At 37.3% G+C, this 23759-nt stretch overlaps 1 protein-coding gene across 36 annotated transcripts in view; it reads right to left on the minus strand.

Moving 5' to 3' along the window:
- The window catches only part of PTPRD (protein tyrosine phosphatase receptor type D), a 550040-nt gene that overhangs the window by 173559 nt on the left and 352722 nt on the right, over positions 1-23759 (minus strand). For 12 of the 36 annotated variants that reach the window (XM_033237327.1, XM_033237325.1, XM_033237323.1 and 9 more), the window contains 8 exons: positions 23032-23165; positions 20236-20380; positions 16750-17055; positions 15676-15869; positions 13250-13276; positions 8908-9025; positions 1224-1811; positions 688-788 (listed from right to left, as the gene is read on the minus strand). In XM_033237327.1, the coding sequence (XP_033093218.1) occupies positions 688-788; positions 1224-1811; positions 8908-9025; positions 13250-13276; positions 15676-15869; positions 16750-17055; positions 20236-20380; positions 23032-23165 (1613 nt within the window). The remainder of the gene's footprint in view (positions 1-687; positions 789-1223; positions 1812-8907; positions 9026-13249; positions 13277-15675; positions 15870-16749; positions 17056-20235; positions 20381-23031; positions 23166-23759) is intronic. The other 24 variants (XM_033237354.1, XM_033237353.1, XM_033237344.1 and 21 more) reach the window with 7 other exon arrangements.

Below are 23759 nucleotides of genomic sequence, written 5' to 3' on the forward strand. Positions count from 1 at the left end.
CAGGCCAGCGAATAAATTCAGAAACCCCCAGGGTATTTTAATATAAATAGGTAGAAACCATGTACATTTCATTCTCTGGCTGAAAAACAAAAGCACTAGCTTAGATGTAAAAAGTTCAAGTTCAAAGTAGTAGGTAACTTACAAGTGATGCCAGCCCTGGGTTTAAGCTCCTGCTCCCTCTTCAGAGTGAAAAGAACACATTTGCAAAGCGCCCAACAATCTCCCATATGAAAGTCGCAAATGAGAACAGCAAGGACATGTGGCCAAAACGAAGTGGTCTGCTTGCGGTGCAAATAACTTACCCAGATAAATGGTCCTGTCTACTTTTTATTTTTTATTTATTTACTTATTTTTGAGACGGAGTCTCGCTCTGTCGCCCAGGCTGGAGTGCAGTGGCCGGATCTCAGCTCACTGCAAGCTCCGCCTCCCGGGTTTACGCCATTCTCCTGCCTCAGCCTCCCGAGTAGCTGGGACTACAGGCGCCCGCCACCTCGCCCGGCTAGTTTTTTTTGCATTTTTTAGTAGAGACGGGGTTTCACCGTGTTAGCCAGGATGGTCTCAATCTCCTGACCTCGTGATCCGCCCGTCTCGGCCTCCCAAAGTGCTGGGATTACAGGCTTGAGCCACCGCGCCCGGCCTCCTGTCTACTTTTATCTGTGATTTCTTACTAATGAGAAAACAACTTACTTTGAAAGGCATTGCAGAGTTATAATTCTCTGGAATCTCCCAAGACAGCAACACGGAAGTCTTCATTACTGCTTTGACATGAAAATTTTTTGCAAACACTGCTGGAAAAGGAAAAACAGTGTATTTAAACTATTCTTAAAACAGATGACCTGTCCTTTCCACCATGGACCACAGGGCTTATGCTAGATGCTGTCTACTTTGATCAGAGAGAGAGAAGTATGATTTTCCTACCTGTTTAGAGCATTCATTTTAATACCCCAGTCTCATAAAGATCTTTCCTTTCTCTCCAATTCAGCCAACTATATTGTGTTTTCCTTACCTGAGGACATTGGGGTGCTGTCAGCCAGACTTGCTTGACATTCTATAACTGAAATCTAAGGCATCCAAGACGTAGTAAGTTTTACATACTTTACCTTTTTGTTTTTGCTGAACCTATTAATATGAATGGGCTGATCAGTTATTATAGCTTCAAAATACTGATTTCCAAAGACTGATATTCCTTTAAAGGAGGAAGGCCGTAAGCAGACAAATCCTACCTTGATCCACAGGCAGTGTCCTGAACTGGACACTGGGACTATATGGCCCGGGCCCTTTGCTCGTATGAGCACGTACTTTTACATCGTATGTGGTATCTGGTTTTAAGCCAGTGAGTGTCATAGTGGTGTCAGCTGGAACAATAAGCTGCTCCATTGGGAGAAGGGGGATGTTGATGTCCCTATAAAGAAGGGTATACTTGGTGATAATGCCATTTCTCTCTGCCAGGACAGGTGGTTGCCAAGATAACTGGACGGAGGTTGAAGTAGTGCTTTCTGAGTGAAGGTTCTGAGGGAATCCAGTTGGTACTTCTTCTGGAATGGAAATTTCCTTCACCATCTCCTCCCCAAAGCCCACTTTGTTTCTGGCTGAGAGCCTAAAGACATATGATGCTCCTTTGTGGATGTCTGTAGCTGTAAAGTGATCTTCTTTTTCAGAGAACTCGAGAGTAGTAAGTGGTTCCATATCCTTGCGGCCAAATTTTAGACGGTAGCCCTGAAGAGGTCCGAATGTGTCCACAGGAGGGTGCCACTGAATGAGAGCAGTATTCATCTGAGTGTGGTTAATCACAAGCCGAGGTTTCCCTGGAACTGGAGCACATGGGATGGAGTGGTAAGACCAATCAATGTGAATGTCCACATTTCAGTCATTGCCAAATGAGGGAGTTCCACTCTACTGGTATTCCCATTTTCTTACTTACCCAAACAAAACAAAACAAAACAAAAAAGGCAATGTTTGACCTACATACCTTTGTGGAAATACACTCCTTGTCTTACTTTATTAAAGTAGGCTGAGATACTAGAATTTGATAATGGACACAAACAGAAATTATCATTGAAACAACAGCTTAAGGGAAATTTTTTTGACACCTGCACATTTTAAATCTTCACACATAAAGGTTCATATCAAAGAAAAATTAATTTGAGCAAAGATCAGCCAATTAGATATCACTAATAAGAATAACTATAATGATTATTTATTCATTGAGTATGGCAATGTACCGGCACCATGCTAAGCGCATTGCATATAGTATTCACAATTGGTTTACATTCCTGACTCCTCACTACATTCTTGGATTAGTTATTATTATCTCTACCTTCTATAATGAGAAAATGAGGCCCAGAGAGGTAGAAAACTGTCCAAGGCCAGCGTGTAACAAGTGAGAAAGCTACAAGGCAAAACCCAACTCTGTCTGAGTCAATTGCTTAAATGCTTAATTGTGCTGTTATGTTGCTTAAAACTTAAACAAAATATGAAATAATATCGCACTGACTTACTATGAAGCTAATTTGCACTTTCTGTCTAACTTTACTATCCACATCATTCATCTTCATCAAGTTCTTCATTTGTGAAATGGGAATTATATTAAGATCTACTTTATATTGTTCTTGTGAATAATAAATGAGGAAATTCATATAAAGTCTTAGCATGAGGTTCTGCATTCTATTAATATTAATCAATTATTAACAATCCAATTATTAAACTTTTTATGGTGAAGGGCTAGCTTCCAATGAGTACAGAATTTATTTACCTTTTAAGTTAGAAATGTGAAAAGTTCTAATCTACTCATTCAATGCATTATTATATCTGTATTTATTTTTAATGGAGAGCAATTATTCCTGGAATCCACAACAAAAGACATTGAGGGAGGATCATCAGAATCAAAACTAAACCAAGTTAACAGAAGGAAGAAGAAAGGCCAAGTATGGTGGCTCATGTCTGTAAACCCAGTAGTTTGGGAGCTGAGGTGGCAGGAATGCTTGAGCCAAAGAGTTCAAAACCAGCGGCTGGATGCAATGGCTCATGCCTGTAGTCTCAGGACTTTGGGAGGCAGAGGCGGGTGGATCACTTGAGGTTGGGAGTTTGAGACCAGCCTGACCAACATGGAGAAACCCCATCTCTACTAAAAACATAATAATAGCCGGGCATGGTGGCGCATGCCTGTCATCCCAGCTACTCAGGAGGCTGAGGCAGGAGCATCACTTGAACCTGGGAGGCAGAAGCTGCAGTGAGCCGAGATTGTGCCACTGCACTCCAGTCTGGGCAACAAGAGCAAAACTCCATCTCAAAAACAAACAAACAAACAAACAAACAGCCTGAAAACAGCTTGGCAACATAGCAAGACTCATCTCTATGGGAAAAAAAGAAAAAAAAGGCATGGGGTCACATGTCTGTAGTCTTTTTTTTTTTTTGAGACGGAGTCTCGCTGTGTCGCCCAGGCTGGAGTGCAGTGGTGCGATCTCGGCTCACTGCAAGCTTCGCCTCCCGGGTTCCCGCCATTCTCCCGCCTCAGCCTCCGAGTAGCTGGGACTACAGGCGCCCGCCACCGCGCCCGGCTAGTTTTTTGTATTTTTAGTAGAGACGGGGTTTCACCGTGTTAGCCAGGAGGGTCTCAATCTCCTGACCTCGTGATCCACCCGCCTCGGCCTCCCAAAGTGCTGGGATTACAGGCTTGAGCCACCGCGCCCGGCGACATGTCTGTAGTCTTAGCTACTCAGGGGGCTGAGGTGGGAGAACTGCTTGAGCCAAGAGTTTGAGGCTACAGTGAGCTATTGATCACACCACTGCTGCCCAGCCTAAGTGACAGTGAAACTGTGTCTCAAAATTATGAACGTGAAGAAAAAGAAAGATGGTAGGAAAGGAGGAAAGCTTACAGTAATGGGAGACAGGTGACAAAAAATCATACCATGGGGATACAGATTAAGGTAAAAAAAAATCACTAAAAAAGATTATGAGACAATATATAGAATATTAACCTCAGAGATGGACTGATTAGCCTCTTCATTTTGTATTTCAGAAAGTGAGACCAGGTGGAGATGTGCTCTGCTCTCAGAAATAACATTAAGATATTTACTTCCTTAACCAATGGAGCAACAGTTTTGTTTCACATGCTGGGAAGATTCATAGCACGCTTATGTAACTCAGCTAACCCACAATGTATGAGAATAATACTCTCTAAAGTTTTTAGATAAATAATTACCCAATAACGTGTGTTGTGTTATATATGTAAAACATGTGTGTTGTGTTGTATATATAAAACACGTGTGTTGAAGGTAGGCCCAGGAACCACATCATTGTGTACTCACTGTGTTCCTCAGGAAAAACGCATCCAGAGATCTTAACAACCAACTAACCCTCTCAGAACACAATCCATCCATAAGTTGGAGACTGTGTGAACTATTCCATTTGCTTTTAATGTATTTACAATTATCTTAATTTTAAAATAGTACTTTAAGGTAGAGACACTGGCAGACATCTTTAATTCCCCTTTGTGTATACACAGCATTTACATGATTTGTTCATGAAAATGTCAGTTATGGTCTCTAGGATTAAACACCTGAGTCTCTGCTGTGAAAAATCCATGGTGAAATAGAGCTTTCAGCAGAGAACTAGCCTTCATATGAAACTCAGTTGAAACAAGTGGGCGGAAACACAACTATTAATTTTCAACATTCCCCAGGACAACAGATTAAAAATATTTATTAAAATTTTTTGAAATTCTAGTTCCAATGAACTGCATAATAATATATACACTGTGTATCCTGTTTCTGTAAGATGCATGTAAAGCTAGGATAAATAAAAATAATTTCTTGATATACCACAAATATAGACTGCATTCTAATGTTTGTCATTTATGAGCATGTTCTTATTAACTGATGTTTCACTTTATAATATTGCTATAGCACACATTTGGAGAAATATAATGGGCTGGCAAAGTCTAGGAAAAAACCCACTGACTTTGTAAATGTATATATTTATTCTTCTGTGGGAGTCAAAGCTTAGGATGGAATAATCTCTTTTGCTTTCGATGTTGGCATGACCTTTCTTATTCTGGGACAGAAAGGCTTGTCGGCTTGGAATCACAAGATCAAAGTAATGATCTAGAAATAAGAGCGTTAGCTCTGACCTACTGGCTTCCCCTGCTGTACACAAGGATCTCAGTCTGCTCTCTATTGCCAAACCCACAACAGTCATTCCTTCCCTGGGCAGAAGTTTTACTAAGCCTGAAAACTATGAGACAACCAGCCTGGAAGTGCCATGAAGCATACAGGAAGGGCTCGGTAAAGAAATGAATGCTTGTGCAGCTTGGAGAAGAACTCCCAATTATCACCTCAGGAGAGGCTGACCCCATGAAGGGTCACACGAAGGGATGCCCAACATTTCCATAAGCATGTGAATAAAAGAAATAGTAAATGCAGTTTAAATAGGTTGGAGTAAGGGTTTGGGACAGTTGTGGTACTTCATCCAGGGAATCACTGATAGGATAAAAAGGAGAAAAGGAACGAGGAGAGAGTTCTATATCATTGAATACATAGTTAAAAAGAATTCTCCCAAACTCCACAGATTGGCAATGGAACCTGGCTTCCAGAAACACTATAGGTATCAAACATTTACCAACAATTCACTTAGTGCAAATACTTGTACACTGGCACACAGGTATTTGAGTGAGGAAAGAAAGATGGATACAGCAGGATCTATGTTCTCTAACACAGGCATATTCCAGTTGGGAAAATAACGAGGTGGGATAGATTGTGCGATCTGTGGAGTCTGGCTCAGGTTTCTAATGCCTTAGGGTTATTCTGTAGACTACTTTTATGGGTCATGCCAGCTGTTGGTTCAATGGTTCTGCTCACTCCACCACTGGAGCTTGAGGGTTGGCAAGATGAAAGGGTCTTAAATAATTATTCAGGGGAGTCAGAAGGTCACTTTTTGGCCAGGTCTTAGCAAACATATTGGAAGCAGCAGAGAAGGTCCAGCTACAAAGTAAATAACTCTAATTTATGTCATGACATATAAACTCTTCTCCCTTTTACATTAACTTATTCTCTTACATTCTTTAAAAAATCTCTTAGGACTTCAGAATTGGTATATATGTGTGGTTGCCCTTTACTTTTTAACAACTGCAATCATTGGCGATCAGCCGAGGTACTTAGTTGCAATGGCTCTAAACTTAGCCCCAATTTAACCTAGTACCAAAGCAACAACAATCATAATTGACTAGACTTGGGCTAATATTTCCAAATTCTCCCTGTCACAGTCATCTTTTGATTATCCTTAACATAGCTGTTCAATATAGTACTGAAATTCAGGTAAAAATATACAGAAAATGTCAAACCAATGAATTTTCTGTTTGCCTTTAACCTCAAGGCCTCAGGAGTAAACTAAATATTACAATACAGAATAATGGGAGTATTAACAGAAAATACAGATATTTCATAATCATTGAAACATAAAAGCCAACATTTTCTTCAGAAGCATCCTTCAAGTTATATGAATCTCCTGTAGATTATGCTTAAACTATGATCAGTACTCTTGTTTCAAAGATATGATTATTTACAGGTTCTAGAAATAAGGTATAATAAACAAACACCCCACAATCAGGAAGTTTACTATTAAAATAAAATTTCACAAGAATTCCTGAATTCTTTGTGGGAGCTGTAACTAAATACCTTTACAATTATGATTATTAGGAGCCCACATCTGTGAGATAAATTCAGTAATTCTTCACAGTCACATAAATATATGAGGATTTTTAGTACGGTATACAAAACAAAACAAATTGATATATCCACTAATTGCCTAGGGATAAACCATGAATAGGGGCTGCTTATGTAAGGAAAAACTAGAGCTTCTCTCTTAAAGGAATTAAATTTGGATTCTTCTACTTTCTTCCCAGGTGCAGTGGGGAGGTCTTACAAAAGTAAATGTATAGGCATCTAAATTGCAAGCATTTTCTATCTCAATACCGAAGCCTCTATTGATTAAGAAGGATCTAAAATAGTGAATGAAAATGCCAAAAGAATTCTATATATGAATAAGTTCTAAAATTCTAAAATGTCTACTGTATGGTAACTAAAAAGGGATGAGATGGCATTAGTGACGTTAAAATAGAAAAAGTCATTCCTTTCTCTAAAATTCATATCCCTTGGCTATAAATCCTCTACTTTCTTGTCATCCTAACGTGACCCTATTTAATGGGCAACAGGGGAGTGGTGCTTAATATAAGACATTTCAGAGTTATTATGGCATATTTATAAATGTAGGTGAAGGAAATGCATGTTGTTCAATTTGAGATTGAACTCTTGGTTGTTGATGTTGTAATAGAGACTGGTTCCATAGCCAGATAGTGATCATGCCATCATGCCCCTCACTGAACACGTGTCTGCTCTGCAGGGCATTAAATTAGCTTGATGTAATGGTATTTTAAAAAAAAGCCCAGAAGATTCAGCCTTGAAGGAATTTTGCCATCTGTAATCCTGCTGCCTGAGGCAATTCCAGGTGGTAGGATGCAAGCGAGGCAAATCTTATGACATTTAGACAAAGCTGGCAGTGAGCATGGTACCCAGGAGAGCACTCAGCATCACAGCTGTTCTTTCCTTTATGCCTTTACATAGAGGTATGTTCCTAAAAAGTTGTTTGAGAAGTGATTCGGGCGGAGTAAATCAAATCACGTTTTCCATGTTCACGGGAGACTGCTATATATGAGGACTGGAGGAGCGTCCTTCTGCAATTATCTCTTAATTTACTCATTCTACAATGTTTGCTCTTCCTTCATGCTGGCTTTTCCACACAGTAACCCTAAAAAGCACTGAAGAAGCCTTATTCTTTAGAAGGGAGTAATTTTATACTATTTAGCCTTCTTAATTTTCTTCTTTTTCTTTTTTGTTTTCTATCTTTTGTTCAATTTGGCTTTAGAATCCCCACAGCAGGGGGTGGGGAAGACACAATGACAAAAGGTAGAACTGTTAGAACTGTAAGTCATGAACCCAGTTTAAGATGGCAGCTCTTCTAAGGAGATTTGTTGTCCAGGGAAGTTGAAATTTTTGTTTGACCTCCCTGCCCAGACTCCTTCCCTCCAGACCTTCATGGGACTTGATCCTTCACATCATTTGAGTCTCAAAAAATCCGTCCTCTACAAGAACTTCTCAGCCCCTAGAGGCTGCTTGATCCTTAACTGCCTATACACTTTTACTTTTCATCTTATCACTTTCTGACATTTTATTTTATACTCCTTTCGTCACTTGTTAATTATCTAGTCCTATTCAGAAAGTAAATTTCGTAAGTGCAGATTCTTGTTCTGTTTTGTTGATTGCTTCATCCCCAGTGCTGGTTACAATGCCTGACACACAGAAGCTGCTCAAAGAAATACTTGTTGAATGACTGATTGAATAGTTTAGACAAATTATGCACTTGGACTATTTTTTCCCTGACATGTTTTTTTTTGCCCCTGAACTAAAAACACAAAAGTTGACCATAGTCCATTTATTTCCTCTGTTTTTATAATAATAAAAGCCTGCTAGAAGCTACCCATACCATTTAGAAAGTTAGTATTACGGCCGGGCGCGGTGGCTCAAGCCTGTAATCCCAGCACTTTGGGAGGCTGAGATGGGCGGATCACGAGGTCAGGAGATCCAGACCATCCTGGCTAATATGGTGAAACCCCGTCTCTACTAAAAAGTACAAAAAACTAGCCGGGCGAGCCTGTAGTCCCAGCTACTCAGGAGGCTGAGGCAGGAGAATGGCGTGAACCCGGGAGGCGGAGCTTGCAGTGAGCTGAGATCCAGCCGCTGCACTCCAGCCTGGGCGACAGAGCGAGACTCCGTCTCAAAAAAAAAAAAAAGAAAAAAAAAAAAGAAGAAGGTTAGTATTACTATTCAAGGCACATATATGCACAGACATGATTACCTGCCCCAGTGGTGGACACCAGTTTGGGCTTGCTGCGAGCACCATCTCCTTTGGTTGTGTAGGCTGTGACGGTAAGGGAGTAGGAAGTTTCAGGCTGGAGCCCAGAAATGATCATGTCCTGAAATGACAAAACAAAATGTCACTGATTCAAAACATGCTACTAATGCCCTGGGGGAAAAACAAGGACAGACGTCTGCCTTCATTCTGCAAATGCTCGCACATCCCTTGCAGCCATGCTAAGCCCTGGAAATTTCATGCCTGAGCTCATGCTATCGAGATCTGTTTTCATGCTGATATCGAAGGGGTGTCTTCAGGCATCTTGGGAGGTAGTTTTAGGGTATTAGTCAAAGACATTAAATCTGGAGCCAGACTTCCTGAATTCTTCAACTTTCATGTCCTTACTAGCTTGGACAGACCAAGTACGTTTACCTATCTGTGCCTCCATTTCCCGTGTGAATGTTGGAATTATAATAGGACCCCAAAGGATTTTATGAGTTATATCAGGTAAACTCACAGAACTAAGCCTGACCTCTAGGAAGCATTTCATGAAAGAGGGATTATTTTATGCCAACAGCTCTCCACACACATCCACTGTAACCCACAGACTGCAGATGCGGCTGATGCCAGCACAGTCTGTTTTATCACTATGGAAGAATTTTACCAAATGGTTGTTGTTGGACCTAGATACCCTGAGAGAGAATTTGCTTAGGGCTCTCTTATTGATTGACTGTATTATCATGTTTATTGGTTATTTGTATAGGCTATGAACAGAAATCATTATCCACTGAGGAGAATTTTCACACACATTAAAAAGCAGCCATAAAAGCAAAGAATACAACCGGACTTTAGTTTTACCGCATCACCAGTATGTGTTCAATTTATTTGGACTTTCTAAAAACGTTAAATACCACATACTATTTACCAAAATTCTTAGTTTTCTCTTAGTCGGGGCCCAAAGCAGTGGTGGTTATAAGACCAGATGGTTTTTGATCTATTCCTTTAAACTACGGGTTATGGGATTCTTTAGAGATTCTGGCTATTAACTTATGCCAGTATTTTAAGAACAAATACCAGAGCTGCATGTACACATGGGCACTCACACACACAGACTCACACACAGAGCAATATAAAAACCCTTTCAGATTTTTGGCACAGCTGTGTTTTCAAATTGAATATGGATAAATTTAGGAAAATACACAACGTCATTGTCTTCCAAATCTAAGGACAATGTGACTGATGAGTGAATGAATTATATTGTGTGAAATACAGTAGGTTTTTTTTAAGCAAGGCTGTAACAGATACCATAGAGCTCAATTGTTGAAGCTGACTCCAAATACGACAGCTTCTGACAACATGCTTTCTCAAAAGAGTAGGAATATCTCATTGTGGAAATTCAAGAAGTTCAGATATCATCCTGAAGAGTCACTGGAAATTTTATTATGCCAGATAAATGGGCTATTTGGGAGAGATGTTGTATTTCCAGGACCTTGGAATGGTTTCCCTAACGTTACAGAGGATAGAAAAACCAAGTAAACTACCCAAGAGCAGTATTTTAAATGACAGCAGACACACTGACTATCCCGAAAACTATGATGATTAAATGCCAACATTATTGTTTCCAAGGTTGCCCTCACATGCCACCGGAGTACTGCTGAAAAGCAGGCATGGCTAACTAGAAAAAGCAGCAAGGCTTGCTTTCATCACCAAATTTTGCAGCAAGAAATGATGCACTCTGAGCCTTATATGTTTCTTATCATGAAATTAGAGTTAACCACACACATCCATTCTCTTGCCCAGGTTTTTAGAGGATAACAGACGTAACGCAATTTGAAATGCGTCAAGTCCCCTGCAGTGGTATAATCTCAACTGGACACACCTCTATCTGCCATGATCATACCCTTTCTTGGATTACATTTTATTTCTTTAAGAGGTGGGTATACTTCCTTCCTTGGTTGTTTCAGTATGCTCTGTGAGGTGATGTGCCTGGTACTATGGCCATAATTCCGTATTCTCTTTGTTTCCTCCTGTCCTGTTTCCACTTTGCTTCTTGTCCCTGACTGTTAAAAGTTGGCATACCTAAGGTTCTGTCACAGTCACTGGTCTACTGTTTCTCTCTAATCTTAAGAAAAAAAAAAAGAAAAAGAAAAAAACTGCATCCATTTCTAAACCGTAAGTAATTATTTCTGACCATATTCCTGATTTATTTCAGCTGTGACTTCCAATCTGCGCTCCAGTGGCATATACATTGTAAATATCTGCTAGATGTTTTCCTGTGACTACCCAGTGTTACTTCAAGTTCAAATGAACTAAAACTTAAAAATCATTCCTGGAAGTAGACTCCCCCTCCTTACTTCCATATTTTAATGAATGGTAACACATTTGCAAAACTTATGAGCTATCTTTGACCACTTTCTCTTCTTCAATTCTTAGCAAGTTTTTGGCCAATTCTTCCTTTTATTGATCCTAAGTATCACTTTTTCATTTCTACTGCCTCAACTCTGTTGCATTTTTATCACTTCATGACTAAATTAGCAAAATAACTCTTTTTTGCCTGCTTTTCTATCTGCCACCTTTTTACTCTCTAATCTATCCACTAAGTCACTGGTCTTTAAACTGCAGGTAATGACCCATTTAGTAGGGTGTGAAATCAATTTAGTCAGTCATGACCAGAATTTAAACAAACAGAAATGAAATGGAATAAACTTGAATACTTAATGTTAGGGTTTATTATACAAAATATGGTTCTATAAAATTTGTATTTTAGTTAAACATATGTGTGCATTGAATCACAACATATAATGTATTTCTTTAGTAAAAGGCGAAAGATTTATTCGATCTGAAGAGAAACCAGTGAAATTATAATGTATTTCTTACTGTGAGTTATAGTCAAAGAAGTTTATGGTCAAAAACGCTGCTGCACTGGCAATCCCACGAGAACTGATACCTTGGACACAGTTACAAGATTCCCAATAAGAGTCCTGTGCATTGGCAGTACTCATTCAGTGAATGGAAGAATACCTTCCTGTCAGCCTTTAACTCATTTTTTAAAATTTCTCCTATATCACTCTAATATTGAAGAGGTAAAGACTGACTGGCCAGCTTTTTGGCTTGACTCTTCTGGTTTTTCCAGTATTATATTATAGTTGACCTCTTAGCTCTGTTTACCACTGAGTTACTTACAGGAAGCCTTCATTTATATCAAATTGTCAGGTTCACTGTCATGTGACTATACCACATGGTCAACTGTCTCAATGACTGGTTTTGCTGTGCTCAATTTAAAAAAATATATATGTTCCACCTCCAGCTCCCCAACACACACACACACACACACACACACTTTTTCACTTATTCAGTCTTTAATCATCCCTTAAATTCTCAACTGAGCTTCAGGACTTCTTTTACTATCTTGGACCACTGTCTCTGAATTCATAGCTCTTACTGATACTGTCCACTAATTTATTAATGCATGGTACACTGCTGTAGGCCATATATTTTGCTGCATTTTATGAAACTTTTCAGAACTTTACTCTTCCTTAGCCACTTAGAATATAAACACTAGAAAGGCAGGTGTCACATCATGTGTCCCTTGCAGTGGCATATACATAACAGTCCCTCAATAAATAACATAGAGCTTTCATTTAAATATTTTAAAAACATTCCTCCCTCAGCAAGACACTTTCTACTTCTTGACATAATCCATTCATCATTCAAATATGTATGGGTAAAAGTGAAGAACAGCCACTTCTAGTTAGAGTTAATCAGTGCCAGATCTGTATCTTGTTATCCACTGGATATGTGACCCTGGAGTAGGATTTATGAGTAGCCTACACCAAACAATCTGACATCTCCAGTCTGCAATGCCTTCATTTAAAGCAAGCTTGTCCCACATGTAGCCCAACACAAACTTGTAAACTTTCTTAAGACATTACGAGATTGTTTTCTTTTTGAGCTCATCAGCTGTCGTTAATGTTAGTGGATTTTATGTGTGGTCCAAGACAATCATTCTTCTTCCAATGTGGCCCAGAGAAGCCAAAAGATGGGACAACACCCCTGTATTTTAAAGCATGCCTCCCCTGACTGTCACAAAGCAGAGTTAGTAGCAGCCATCAAAATAAATATCACAAGCCCACGACATTTCTTATGCAGTCAATAGCACCATGCTGATTTCACAAAACAGAAACCAAAATAAAAAGTGCATCACATAGTGAAGATAACTTAAAAATAATTTGTTAGTTCATGCATCCAAGCAAACTGTGATGACAGATCACAAATAAGTGAAAGGATGTCAGAGAAAACAAGCATATATAGTCTGCTTTTGACAAAACAGTAAAAAATTACTCACATGTTCAGTAGTATCATCAAATTCCCACTGATTGAGAATAAGAAGGTTGGGAGGAAAACAAAATAAAAAGAAAAAAAATTTAAAGCCTTAAACAGGCAGTGTTGCCCTTCTTAGACTAAAAAAAGTGAAAAAATAAACAAAGCAGTGTGTACAATAAAATTCCAGAGAATGTGTGTTTTGCTGCCACCTCCACCTCTGATTGGGAAGTCAAACTAAATATTCTTTGTTACTGTTATCACTAAAACCAGCTAATATTCTTTAAATGTATGGTTCACTGAAACATAGCAATGAGGCACAGAAAAAGTGAATATTTGTACTCATATCCTACTCATATTTATTTTGACTTCTATCTTAAGTTACACAATTAAAAGTCACTATTTAGATTAGTATATTTCATTATATTTAACACTTATAGCTTCAATGAAGTCCTGTGAGATGTAATGAAATTTCAGTGAAGAGTCAAGGAAAATAAATGAGATGGGAAAGAAAGAAAATACACAAGAAAAATCAGCAATTAATAAAGAAAAGACAAAGAAGAAGAGGAAAAAAAGACAGAGTTGACGTTTAATGCATTTGGTATTATATAATTCCGTTAACTACCGGCCGGGCGCGGTGGCTCAAGCCTGTAATTACCAGATTTTACAATGGAAATGGGACAGAATTACTGTTTTGTAACGTAAAATATCTAAGAACCAAAGGAGAACATCAAAGCACGATGGTCATATTGTTTTCTTTTCCATAATTGTAGACTTATATGATAAAACATAGCGGTGGTTTTATTAATTTTATAACTTTCTTTTTATAGGCACCACATAATAATTATTTGCAAAAATCAAGTCAATGGCCCCTTTCCAGTGTTGAAGGGGTATTATGAAGCTCTACTGCATTTACGGAAGTGGCCTTGGGGTAGATAAGAGAGCCGTGAATCCAGATCCCTTTGCTTAGAATGTTTCAAAACTGAAGAAAACATAAAGGCTTTTGAGAGTTGACTTGTATTAAGACTTGGGGGGTAAGTACTTTCCTTACAGGCACAGGGATATTTATTGCTCTCTTTTTATTTATTTATTTATTTATTTTGAGACGAAGTCTTGCTCTGTTGCCAGGCTGGAGTGCAGTGGTGCAATCTTGGCTCACTGCAAACTCCACCTCCCGGGTTCAAGCAATTCTCCTGCTTCAGCCTCCCTAGTAGCTGGAACTACACAGGCGTGTGCCGCCACATCCGGCTAATTTTTCTATTTTTAGTAGAGTCGGTGTTTCACCATGTTGAGCAGGATGGTCTCGATCTCTTGACCAGGGGATACATCCGCCTTTACAGACAAGAATGTAGAACTGGGCAACCTGGTGCCACAGTTTTCAACTTGCTTCATAATCTTCCTGACTTTCACACAAAGAAAGGTATTTTCATTTGAAATAAATTTCAAATATTTTACAAACTCCATCCTTTTCCCTGCCAAGTCACCAATTTCTTGGATAATGAAAGTATTCCAATGATCATAATATCCCATCCCCATGATATCTCATCACCATTTGACACAGCAAAGGTAAGCCAGTACATGAGTCATGTACAATTTTCAGGATGGTAGTTACAAATTGAAATCTTCATCTTCCTTTCAGGAAAATATGTAAAACCCAAGTGAATTTATTATGGGACTATCTCTGAATCACCTCTAATTTTTGAAAAATTGTGAAAATTTTCAATGCTCTCTTTTAAACAACTAATTATAAAACCAGGTTGTGATACCATAGTTGCAAACCACCGCCCTAAGATCAATACAATTTCTCATATACTCAACTATTCACTTTCAGTACTTTTTTTTTTTAACCTTGGTTCAATATAAGGATCCCATTTATTCTCTAGGAAATTCTAATTTAATTTTTAATATCATTGTCACCATCTTCATTTTCTGGGACATGAAACAATGAGTTTCATCAAATATGTAATTTGATGAAGAAGTACTAAATATAATACTGAGTAACTGTACCTGAATAAAAATGTCTATTCTTCAATGGAAGAAGACATACATTTAGAAATTAGAACAACTAAGTTCCAAGTTATGTTAGCACAGGAGAAAATAGATTCCATCAGCCAAACTGCAGTTTAGAAATCTTCTCTTTGACTCAACTAAGACAATCATTTTTTGAAGTCAGAAAGGCAAACTCAAATATAGTTGTAAAGGGTTGAATATCTGTATTTTAAGGAAAAAGTAACATGTTTTTAATCAGACTTGAGTGTCACTTCATTACAATTCCCTTCCTCACTTGATAGTAACTCTGACTGACAAGATCAATATACATCAATGTGTAATGAAAACTAGAATTTTGTACAGGATTTTTTAAATGTCGAAAAACTAAAATAAGGCCAATTGCAAGATGTGAACTAAGACACACTTATATAAAAGTCGAGGTACATAACTTCAGAGGCTTACCTGTGCATCAGCCAGCATGACATCTTTCAGCATGGGCTGGCCCTTGGGCTCACCATTTTCCATCCTCACATAATGTACCTGGTATCCTCTTATCTGGCCATGCTGTTTATTGGGCACAGGTGAGCGCCATGAGACTTTAACAGATGTTGAGTTGACAGCCTCCACCTCGACTTTGCGAGGAGGACCACTAGGAACTGGAACAACATCATTGGATAAAAGAAATTATAGGCACTTGTCCCACCCAATCAGAGCATTTTCTGCATTTTCTTTACTTAGGTTTCTTTTTCAAAAAATGGGTAAACCCACTATGTTTCCTTTGAAGAATACGAACATTTTCAACCAATGAAAATGCTTAACCAATCTGCTCTACCTTTTAAGAAAAGATCAAAAAACATGACCGATGCAAAAAAAATGGAAGAAAAAAAGAGTATCAGAGAAATAGAAAAACATGTAAAAAATGTACAAAAGCCAAGGAAGATGCTTTGAGGTTCAAAGCATTAAAGCACAAAGAGGTATAGCATTGAAATAATAACAAAAACCGGCTGTTGATTGTTGTGTGTTTTTTTAAAGGTTTCTTTTTAAACAGCAGAATAAAAAGATTCTTGATTATATGGATTATCTTCTCTTTTTTCTCATATCAAAGGTATTCCATACAAAAGATGCCAAAAATTGAATGTTGAGCATCAATGTTTCTGAAATATGTAAGACAAAAAGGCAACAAAAAGAAGGTAGTTTTGAAAAGTTAACTTCAAAATGTAAAAGAAGTGACTACAAAAAGCCAAGAAAAACACAGAAGACTTTAGATGGAGGTACAGAGACGGGCTGGATTGCAAGACCATAGGAGCCAACAGTCCTTTTAAAGAGAAGCAAATTACTGCATTGAGATTTAAAAGAAGAAGGAAAAAAAAAAAGGCCAGGCTGCAGCAAAGACAAGACTTTGTCAAAAATACTAAAGCAACCGCAATGCTGGGTAAAAAGATGAGCAGAGAAAAAAGATTACTGTTAGCCTATTGAAAGACAGCAGACCAAGACTGTGTCAGAAGGGTGCAAACTGACGTAGCGGAGGCAACATACCATCTTCATCGGTTCGAATCAACACGGACAAGCTCTCAGGGCCAGGGCCGACATCTGTATGGGCCGTCACAGTGATCCGGTATTCAGTCCATTTTTCCAGTTGTTCCAAAAGGTATTTGGTAGTGTCCGAAGGAATTCCCAAAATCTCGTGAGGCTTGTCATCTTCCCCATCCACTGCAGTATACTTGATGGAGTATTCAGTGATAATGCCATTCTGTTTTTCCACTGGTGGAGGTTGCCAACTTACCAAAATACTAGTGGAACTTGGGCTGGTACAACTAATGTCTTGAGGAGGAGCTGACGGCTCTTATTTTGGTAGTGAGTTAAAGGAGGATTTAAGTGAAAGGACAGGAGTGGTTGAAAAAGAAAATGATAAAACAAAAGAAAAGGCAAAAATAAATAAACGAACAATAAGGACAAAACAAAAATAAGGCTATGAAACTTAAATTCTAATGACAAATTATGTACCTTGGCTTAGTAATATGAATAAACCAAAAAAATGAATTAATGACCAAAAATAATTGTTAAATAATGGGGTGGGGGGAATATGTGAAAATGAGACCTCAAGATAATGGAGCCTCAAATAAAATTACCTACCTGCGATATAAATTCCTCTTCTAAACCAATCCCTCAGTATCTCCCACCCCCACTATACTGACTACCCAGCTTCAAAAAAGTTGCAGATAGTGCTAGCATTTACTTGAGGGTCTGATGGTGCTTCACAGATGTTGTTTCCAAGCTTTCCCTTCTATATTCTAGAATGAGGATGGTTTACATACAGTACTCATTTGCGAAAGGCTTCTTAAGTGTGAAAAGTTACAATAACTGCTAATGCCCTTCTACCAGTTCCAATTAAAAATAAGTAAGTCAACAACAAACCTAAGAGGGTTCACTCTATCTGAAAAACTGAGTTTGCCTGACCAGTTTTAATAATAATAAAAAAATGTTAAGTTAACATTGATCGTAGCCCATACACAGTGAGCATGCAGAATCAATAAAGGATGAAAATGCAGAGTCCAAGGTTTACCTACCCGAGGGTAATGTCAGGCTTGTTGATTCTGACTGTAACTTGTACTTACCCTATGTCAGCTTTCAGCTTTTTAATTATAACTCTTCTTGAGACACCATTGCTAGTGAAGAATTAGACCCCACCAGCAAAATTTGGTAAAATCAATAATAATCATTTATCCCTTACAAAATGTCAATAACACAGTCATTAAAAAGAACTGTTTTTTTCAAACCCAAGTATCAACTGGAAAAGATATAACTTATGTGCAAAATTTCTTTCATTTTGTACATATTCATACAACATAGGGTTTATATTAGAGTTAAAAGATATACTTTCTTACTGCCCATTCTAAATTAAACGAGTCACTTTCTGAGCAATTATTTTCCATCAAATTAACCAAACATTATGATTTTAAAAAATTAAAAACCAATAAAAGACAGCACAATTACTACTATTATTTAAAACTTAATAACGTATGTTCCTAAAGAAGAACAAACAAGTGGGCAAAGATAATACAAATCCATATACACACACATATATTTTTAAAGTAATGTATATGGTACAGTGAATAAAGCAATCCTATGTTTTATATTTGAATGTGTAGTTTGGGGATTTCCCTAGACTTTGTAAGTCTTAATATTATGGAGTGCCAGGTGTATCCAATTGTTCAGGGGATTATCAGTCTTTCTTAATTTACGTGCCTTGTGTTCATTATTACAGTCAATCAAAATAAAAGCTCTCTGTATTGACAAAAAAGGAATCCTCATCGGAGAGCCTTGTAAATTTGGAGTAAGATTTGCAAAACCACTAGAATCTCATTTTTATTGATTCTGACTAGGGGTTCTTATACCTCAAATTATAAAACTATTTTATATGCATTATCATTATTCATAATGAATTGAGTTGTTCATGTAACAGCAAGGACTCATTTGTAATTCTTTTTAAAAAGCTGATTTGGTTTTCACTAGGGCTATCTTCAGACTTCCTATTTTGTGAGAATATATTAAACACCATTTGAAAATTTTACTTTAATAAAATAAGGAATAGATAAGCGTTTGATGTGCTTATAAAAAGTCTATTCAGTTTGTACGTGCATGTTAAAAAGTGAGGTTTGTAAACCATGTGAAATACAGTATTGAAGCCTGTAACATTTCTCTTAACTAAATGCTTGGTTTTAAGAAATTATTTTCTACAATACTGTTTATTAGCCTGGCTGGAATTCAAAGCAGACATACAGGGAATGTATTAATTTACATGCTTATGCCTTTAAATGAAAGAAAATTTTATGGGAATAAACGATAATCACTAACAGATTAAATAGGATCCTAATCATTTTCATGTGAACAATCATGCTTTAAGAGGGAAAAATATACATTTTACTATCAAAAAAACCCTGAAAGTTTTCAAGTTTCTATAGAAAATGAAATGGTGGAAAACTTGCTTATTTATATGGAAGGAAATTAATCTTTTAAAACATAAATATCAGGTTTGCTGATAGGTCTAAATATGAGGTCAACAGAGAGAGCATCTTCTTGACAAAATTCAATGTATTTCTATTATAGATATCTATTGTATAATTCGCTATGTCAAAAAGCAAAGACAAAATGTCATACAAAGAAATCTAAAATAACTCAACAAAACTCTTCAATTCAAGGTAAATAGTATTTTTATCAATGAATTGTAGACACTTACTAATAAAAAGCAATTAATAGTACTATAAGCCACCGAACTTTCCATCAAAAACGATCTCCTATATAATACTTTATGCAAAACAATCTGCCCTGGGCACAATTAACCCCCATTGTGATAAACACAGCTATGCTTAAGGGTAACAGTTCCAAAAAGAAATTGAACGGGAGGAAACAAAATACAATTTAGAACTGCAAATATGTTTGCCATTATTCCATTGTTTCTAAATTTGTCCAGATACAGATTTTCTGTTAATGTTCCAAATTTCCACATGTACTACACACAGAGTTAATAAGAAACAAGTCATCAGAGCTGAGCTCTTCTTAGTAGAAACAACTACATGAAATAAGGACTTGTTTGTTTACAAAGCTAAAGCCTGTGTGCTTAAAAAAATAAAGTCTTTTTTTTTTGTCTTTTGCAGTCTCTTTCATTTGCCAAGCCCTCCTATGATTATTTTGCAGGGTTCTCAATGTGAATTTTGCTTTAAAGCCTTATAATTCATTAAACAGGGCTTGATCTAACTCCTTTCACCCACTTTTCACCCATGGAGGTCTACCACCTTCTTTAAAAGTCTTTCAATGTGGGAAAGTGGGATCTGTTATTTGGATCAAGTGTGAGACCAAAATAAGTTACAGTTACACTTTCATCTGTGAAGTGTGATGCATACTAACCTAGAGACTACTAACTATTAAGCATATTAGCAGGTTTGCTTGTTGGTGAAGGTGAAAGCTAGCAACATCTACCAGAGGAAATAAAAAGGCAGAAAGTAAGCAAAGAGAGACACCTACTTGACTGCATGGTTCTAGCTGATATTTCTGCAGTAGAAGCACCCAGGCCTTGAGGGGAGCGTGCAGCCAGACGGAAATAGTATAAGCTGTTTGGTTTCAGTCCTTGCAGCCTATATGATGTCCCTGGCTCAATGGTAATTCGTTGCTGGAAGCAATAAGAGAATGTGGTCATCTTCAGTAAGATTCGTGCAAATACTTTTTAATCACACTGTCTGGACTATCAGATTTCTATCATCAGGATTATAATCTCATCAAAATATCACCAAAGGAGTCAATAGTGAGTATTATCCAGCGCTATACTAAGGAAATTATATAATGAAAATATCAGTTTAAAAGGCAAGTTTCTACAAAGGTAACTGGAAGAAGGGAAGTCAGAGATCTTTTTAATGATGACACAGTTAGCCAAATACATCAGATAAGAGGAAGACTGAGAGGCCAACACCCATGAGTATGTTCTGCCCTTAAATGCGTGTATGTTGCTGTGACACACATCACAACAGAAACTGACACCTGCCCCTAGTAGTGGAATCTGCCCAACATGTGCATTTTTAATTGAACAGATGTCTACTCATCTCCCATGACCTTCTGAAATCTCAATTGGAGGCAAAGAAAATATGACCAGAAGAGGCAACAGTAACCAGTATACAATTTACAAGAGGTTGTTATAAAAGAGATTTGAAATTGCCCAGGTTTTGATGGGATAAAAATCACGTTTAGTTACTAAAGAAAGTTGAACAATTTATCGGAAACCACATTACTACCCTAGGTTGATCTAAAATAACTGAAAACTTTCCTTTCTTTGTGAATATAGAAACCCACAGCCAGAAAAATAAATAAATAAATAAATTCACAAACTTTTGTGGACTTTTGAAATACGATTTCGTTAATCAAATGCCACTGTTAATCAAATGCCATCCTGGCTAACACAGTGAAATCCCGTCTCTATTAAAAAACAAAAAATTAGCCAGGTGTGGTGGTGGGTGCCTATAGTTCCAGCTACTGGGGAGGCTGAGACAGGAGAATGGCGTGAACCCAGGAGGTGGAGCTTGCAGTGAGCACAGATTGCACTCCAGCCTGGACGAGAGGAGCCAGACTCCATCTCAAAAAAAAAAAAAAAAAAAAAAGGAGATGAAGAGGAATTCAAATATAAAACTAGAGAAACCATCCGTAGGGTATTCTGGCTTACAAATACAAAAGTTTTCAGAAATTTCGGATCCACCAAATAAGAAATAAAGGAATTCCCTCACTAAGCAATTGTAGAGCATAGTAGGTGAGCCAACATTCAAGCATCACAATTCTCCTTTACTCTTTGTATGTATGTGTGTAGGTGTGTATGTATGCATGTATTTTAGTTTGGTGGCGGTAATGAAGGTTTAAAATAATTCAAAGCTGATTTAAGCCTTATAGAAAACACCAATTGCTCAAGTTGTATCCTGAACACTTTAAGTCATACCTGCATTTCAAGTATATAACTTTTTAAGTGTTTTTTTTTTATTGGCTTTGTTAGCTAAATCTAAATTTATATTGGCTTTGTTAGCTATATCTAAAAGCACTGCATTTAAAACCTATTCTTTTGAGATTCTGCTCAATTCAAACAGATGGAATAAAATAGTTTACAAGAACATATTAATTTATTACAATATCCAAAATTATGTACTACAAGTTAATTGATAGTAGTTCATTTAGTATGTGAGTTTTTTAAAAGATATTCTTTATTAGAACTCAGGGACTGTTTCGCTTCATGAAGATTTTTTTTTCAGATAAAAAATGCTAAGAGGCATAATAAAATGAATATATGAGTGGAGTTCTCAAATATAGTCCCATTAACCCCTTTTGTCCTAATGTTCCCCATTGGATTTCACAATAATGAAAGAAACATATTTATTACTATTATGTATTCTCATTTTGAAAATGTTAGATGTATCTTAATATCGATTTCTATAATGTATTCAAGCTGCACTCAAGAAGCAGTAGACCCTAACCATTAACAACACAGATTCTGGAACTTGATTGCCTAGACTCAAATCCCAGCTCTGCCATCCACTAGTGTTAGATTTCGAGCAAATTATTTAACTTTTTCTCCATGCCTCCATTGTATTATATGTGAAATAGATTAATAAGAAAGGCTAGCTCCAGTGCTACTATAAAAATTAGACGCATTAGAACAGTGCTATTAATGAGTTCATTATATTGGTTTTCATTTCTCTTTTCAATGACAGATCAACAATTGCCATGCCTTCTACTATCTGTTATTTTATTTGCACAGCATACTCAAATGTTATATACACTCACCTTCATACCAAATACTTTATAGCAAACAAATTAACATTTGCTATGGGAAATCTTCATAGCAAGATTCATCTAGCCAAGGACTAGTTCATCTAGCCAAGGACTTTCATTAACATATAGAGCTAATGTAGTTACCTGTCCCCACAGTGACTTAAATACTTTCATGTAGAAGAGAAAGACAGTCGCCAAGTCTCACTGAGTATTTATTCTTCTATAACCTGATACATCTATGGAACTTGGAGCTCTGTCAGAAGCACATTCCAATAGGAGCAAGAATTATTTTGTTTTGTTTTTCCCCAAAGCCTCCAAATAACCACTCTGCTGTTTTTGTTGCTGTTGTTTTGGATTGGGGGGTGGGGGGGTGGTCAAGTTCCTCTTTTAAGTAGTAAATCTTTTCCATCAAGGTCCTCAATAGCTATTTGACAAAGAATGTGAGCAAATATACAAAAATAAAGAAGTGACCCAACGTAAGGAATATTCCCAGGGTGAGAAGCACTATAGTCTTACCTCCTCTCCATGCTCCCCATCTTTGTAGACCAGCTCATAGTTGGCAATGGTATCTGAGCGTGGAGGTGTCCAAGAGAGCAGAATACTTGTTTCAGACTCAGGTTCTGCTTTGAAGTTTAGTGGCTGCCCTGGTACTAAAAACAGGGAGGCAAAGGATTGAATTCACAATCACCACGAGTATTCACAAAGTTCTTTCAGTAGTGTAACTGTTTAAACCTTTCGAAATCTGTACACATGTACCAGCTTAGTGGAAAACAAGCTCCTTTCATTGTCCAAGTTAACCTCTTTGTACACAGGGCAAGTACAATGTTATAAATCCTGCTCTGGAGTAGTAGAAAGTCTACACAAGATATAGTAGAACTAACAAGTATAAAGTATATTGGCCTCTGAATTCAATTTTAAGGAAAAAATTCTTTACTTCATGATATGGTTGTTAGTAATAAATAATATAATTTAAATAAAACATTTGAAACATTGCCAAAAGCGTAAGTGCTAAATACCTAAAAGTATTGTTATTTACAACTGAGTAGGAACTTACTCTCTAGCACTACATGTAACATTAAAAATTATTTCCAATTAAACTTATAAGATCCTACCTTTACTCCAATAACAAAACCTACAGGCAAACAGAATCACTTAGCATTTTGTCTTACCAGCCCATATTTTGAAAAAGAGGTGTAAAAAAGGAAAAACAAAACAAAACAAAACTCTATCACTTACAAATAATT

The sequence above is a fragment of the Trachypithecus francoisi genome, unplaced genomic scaffold, assembly GCF_009764315.1.
Source record: "Trachypithecus francoisi isolate TF-2019V2 unplaced genomic scaffold, Tfra_2.0 Lachesis_group16, whole genome shotgun sequence".
Classification (NCBI taxonomy): domain Eukaryota; kingdom Metazoa; phylum Chordata; class Mammalia; order Primates; family Cercopithecidae; genus Trachypithecus; species Trachypithecus francoisi.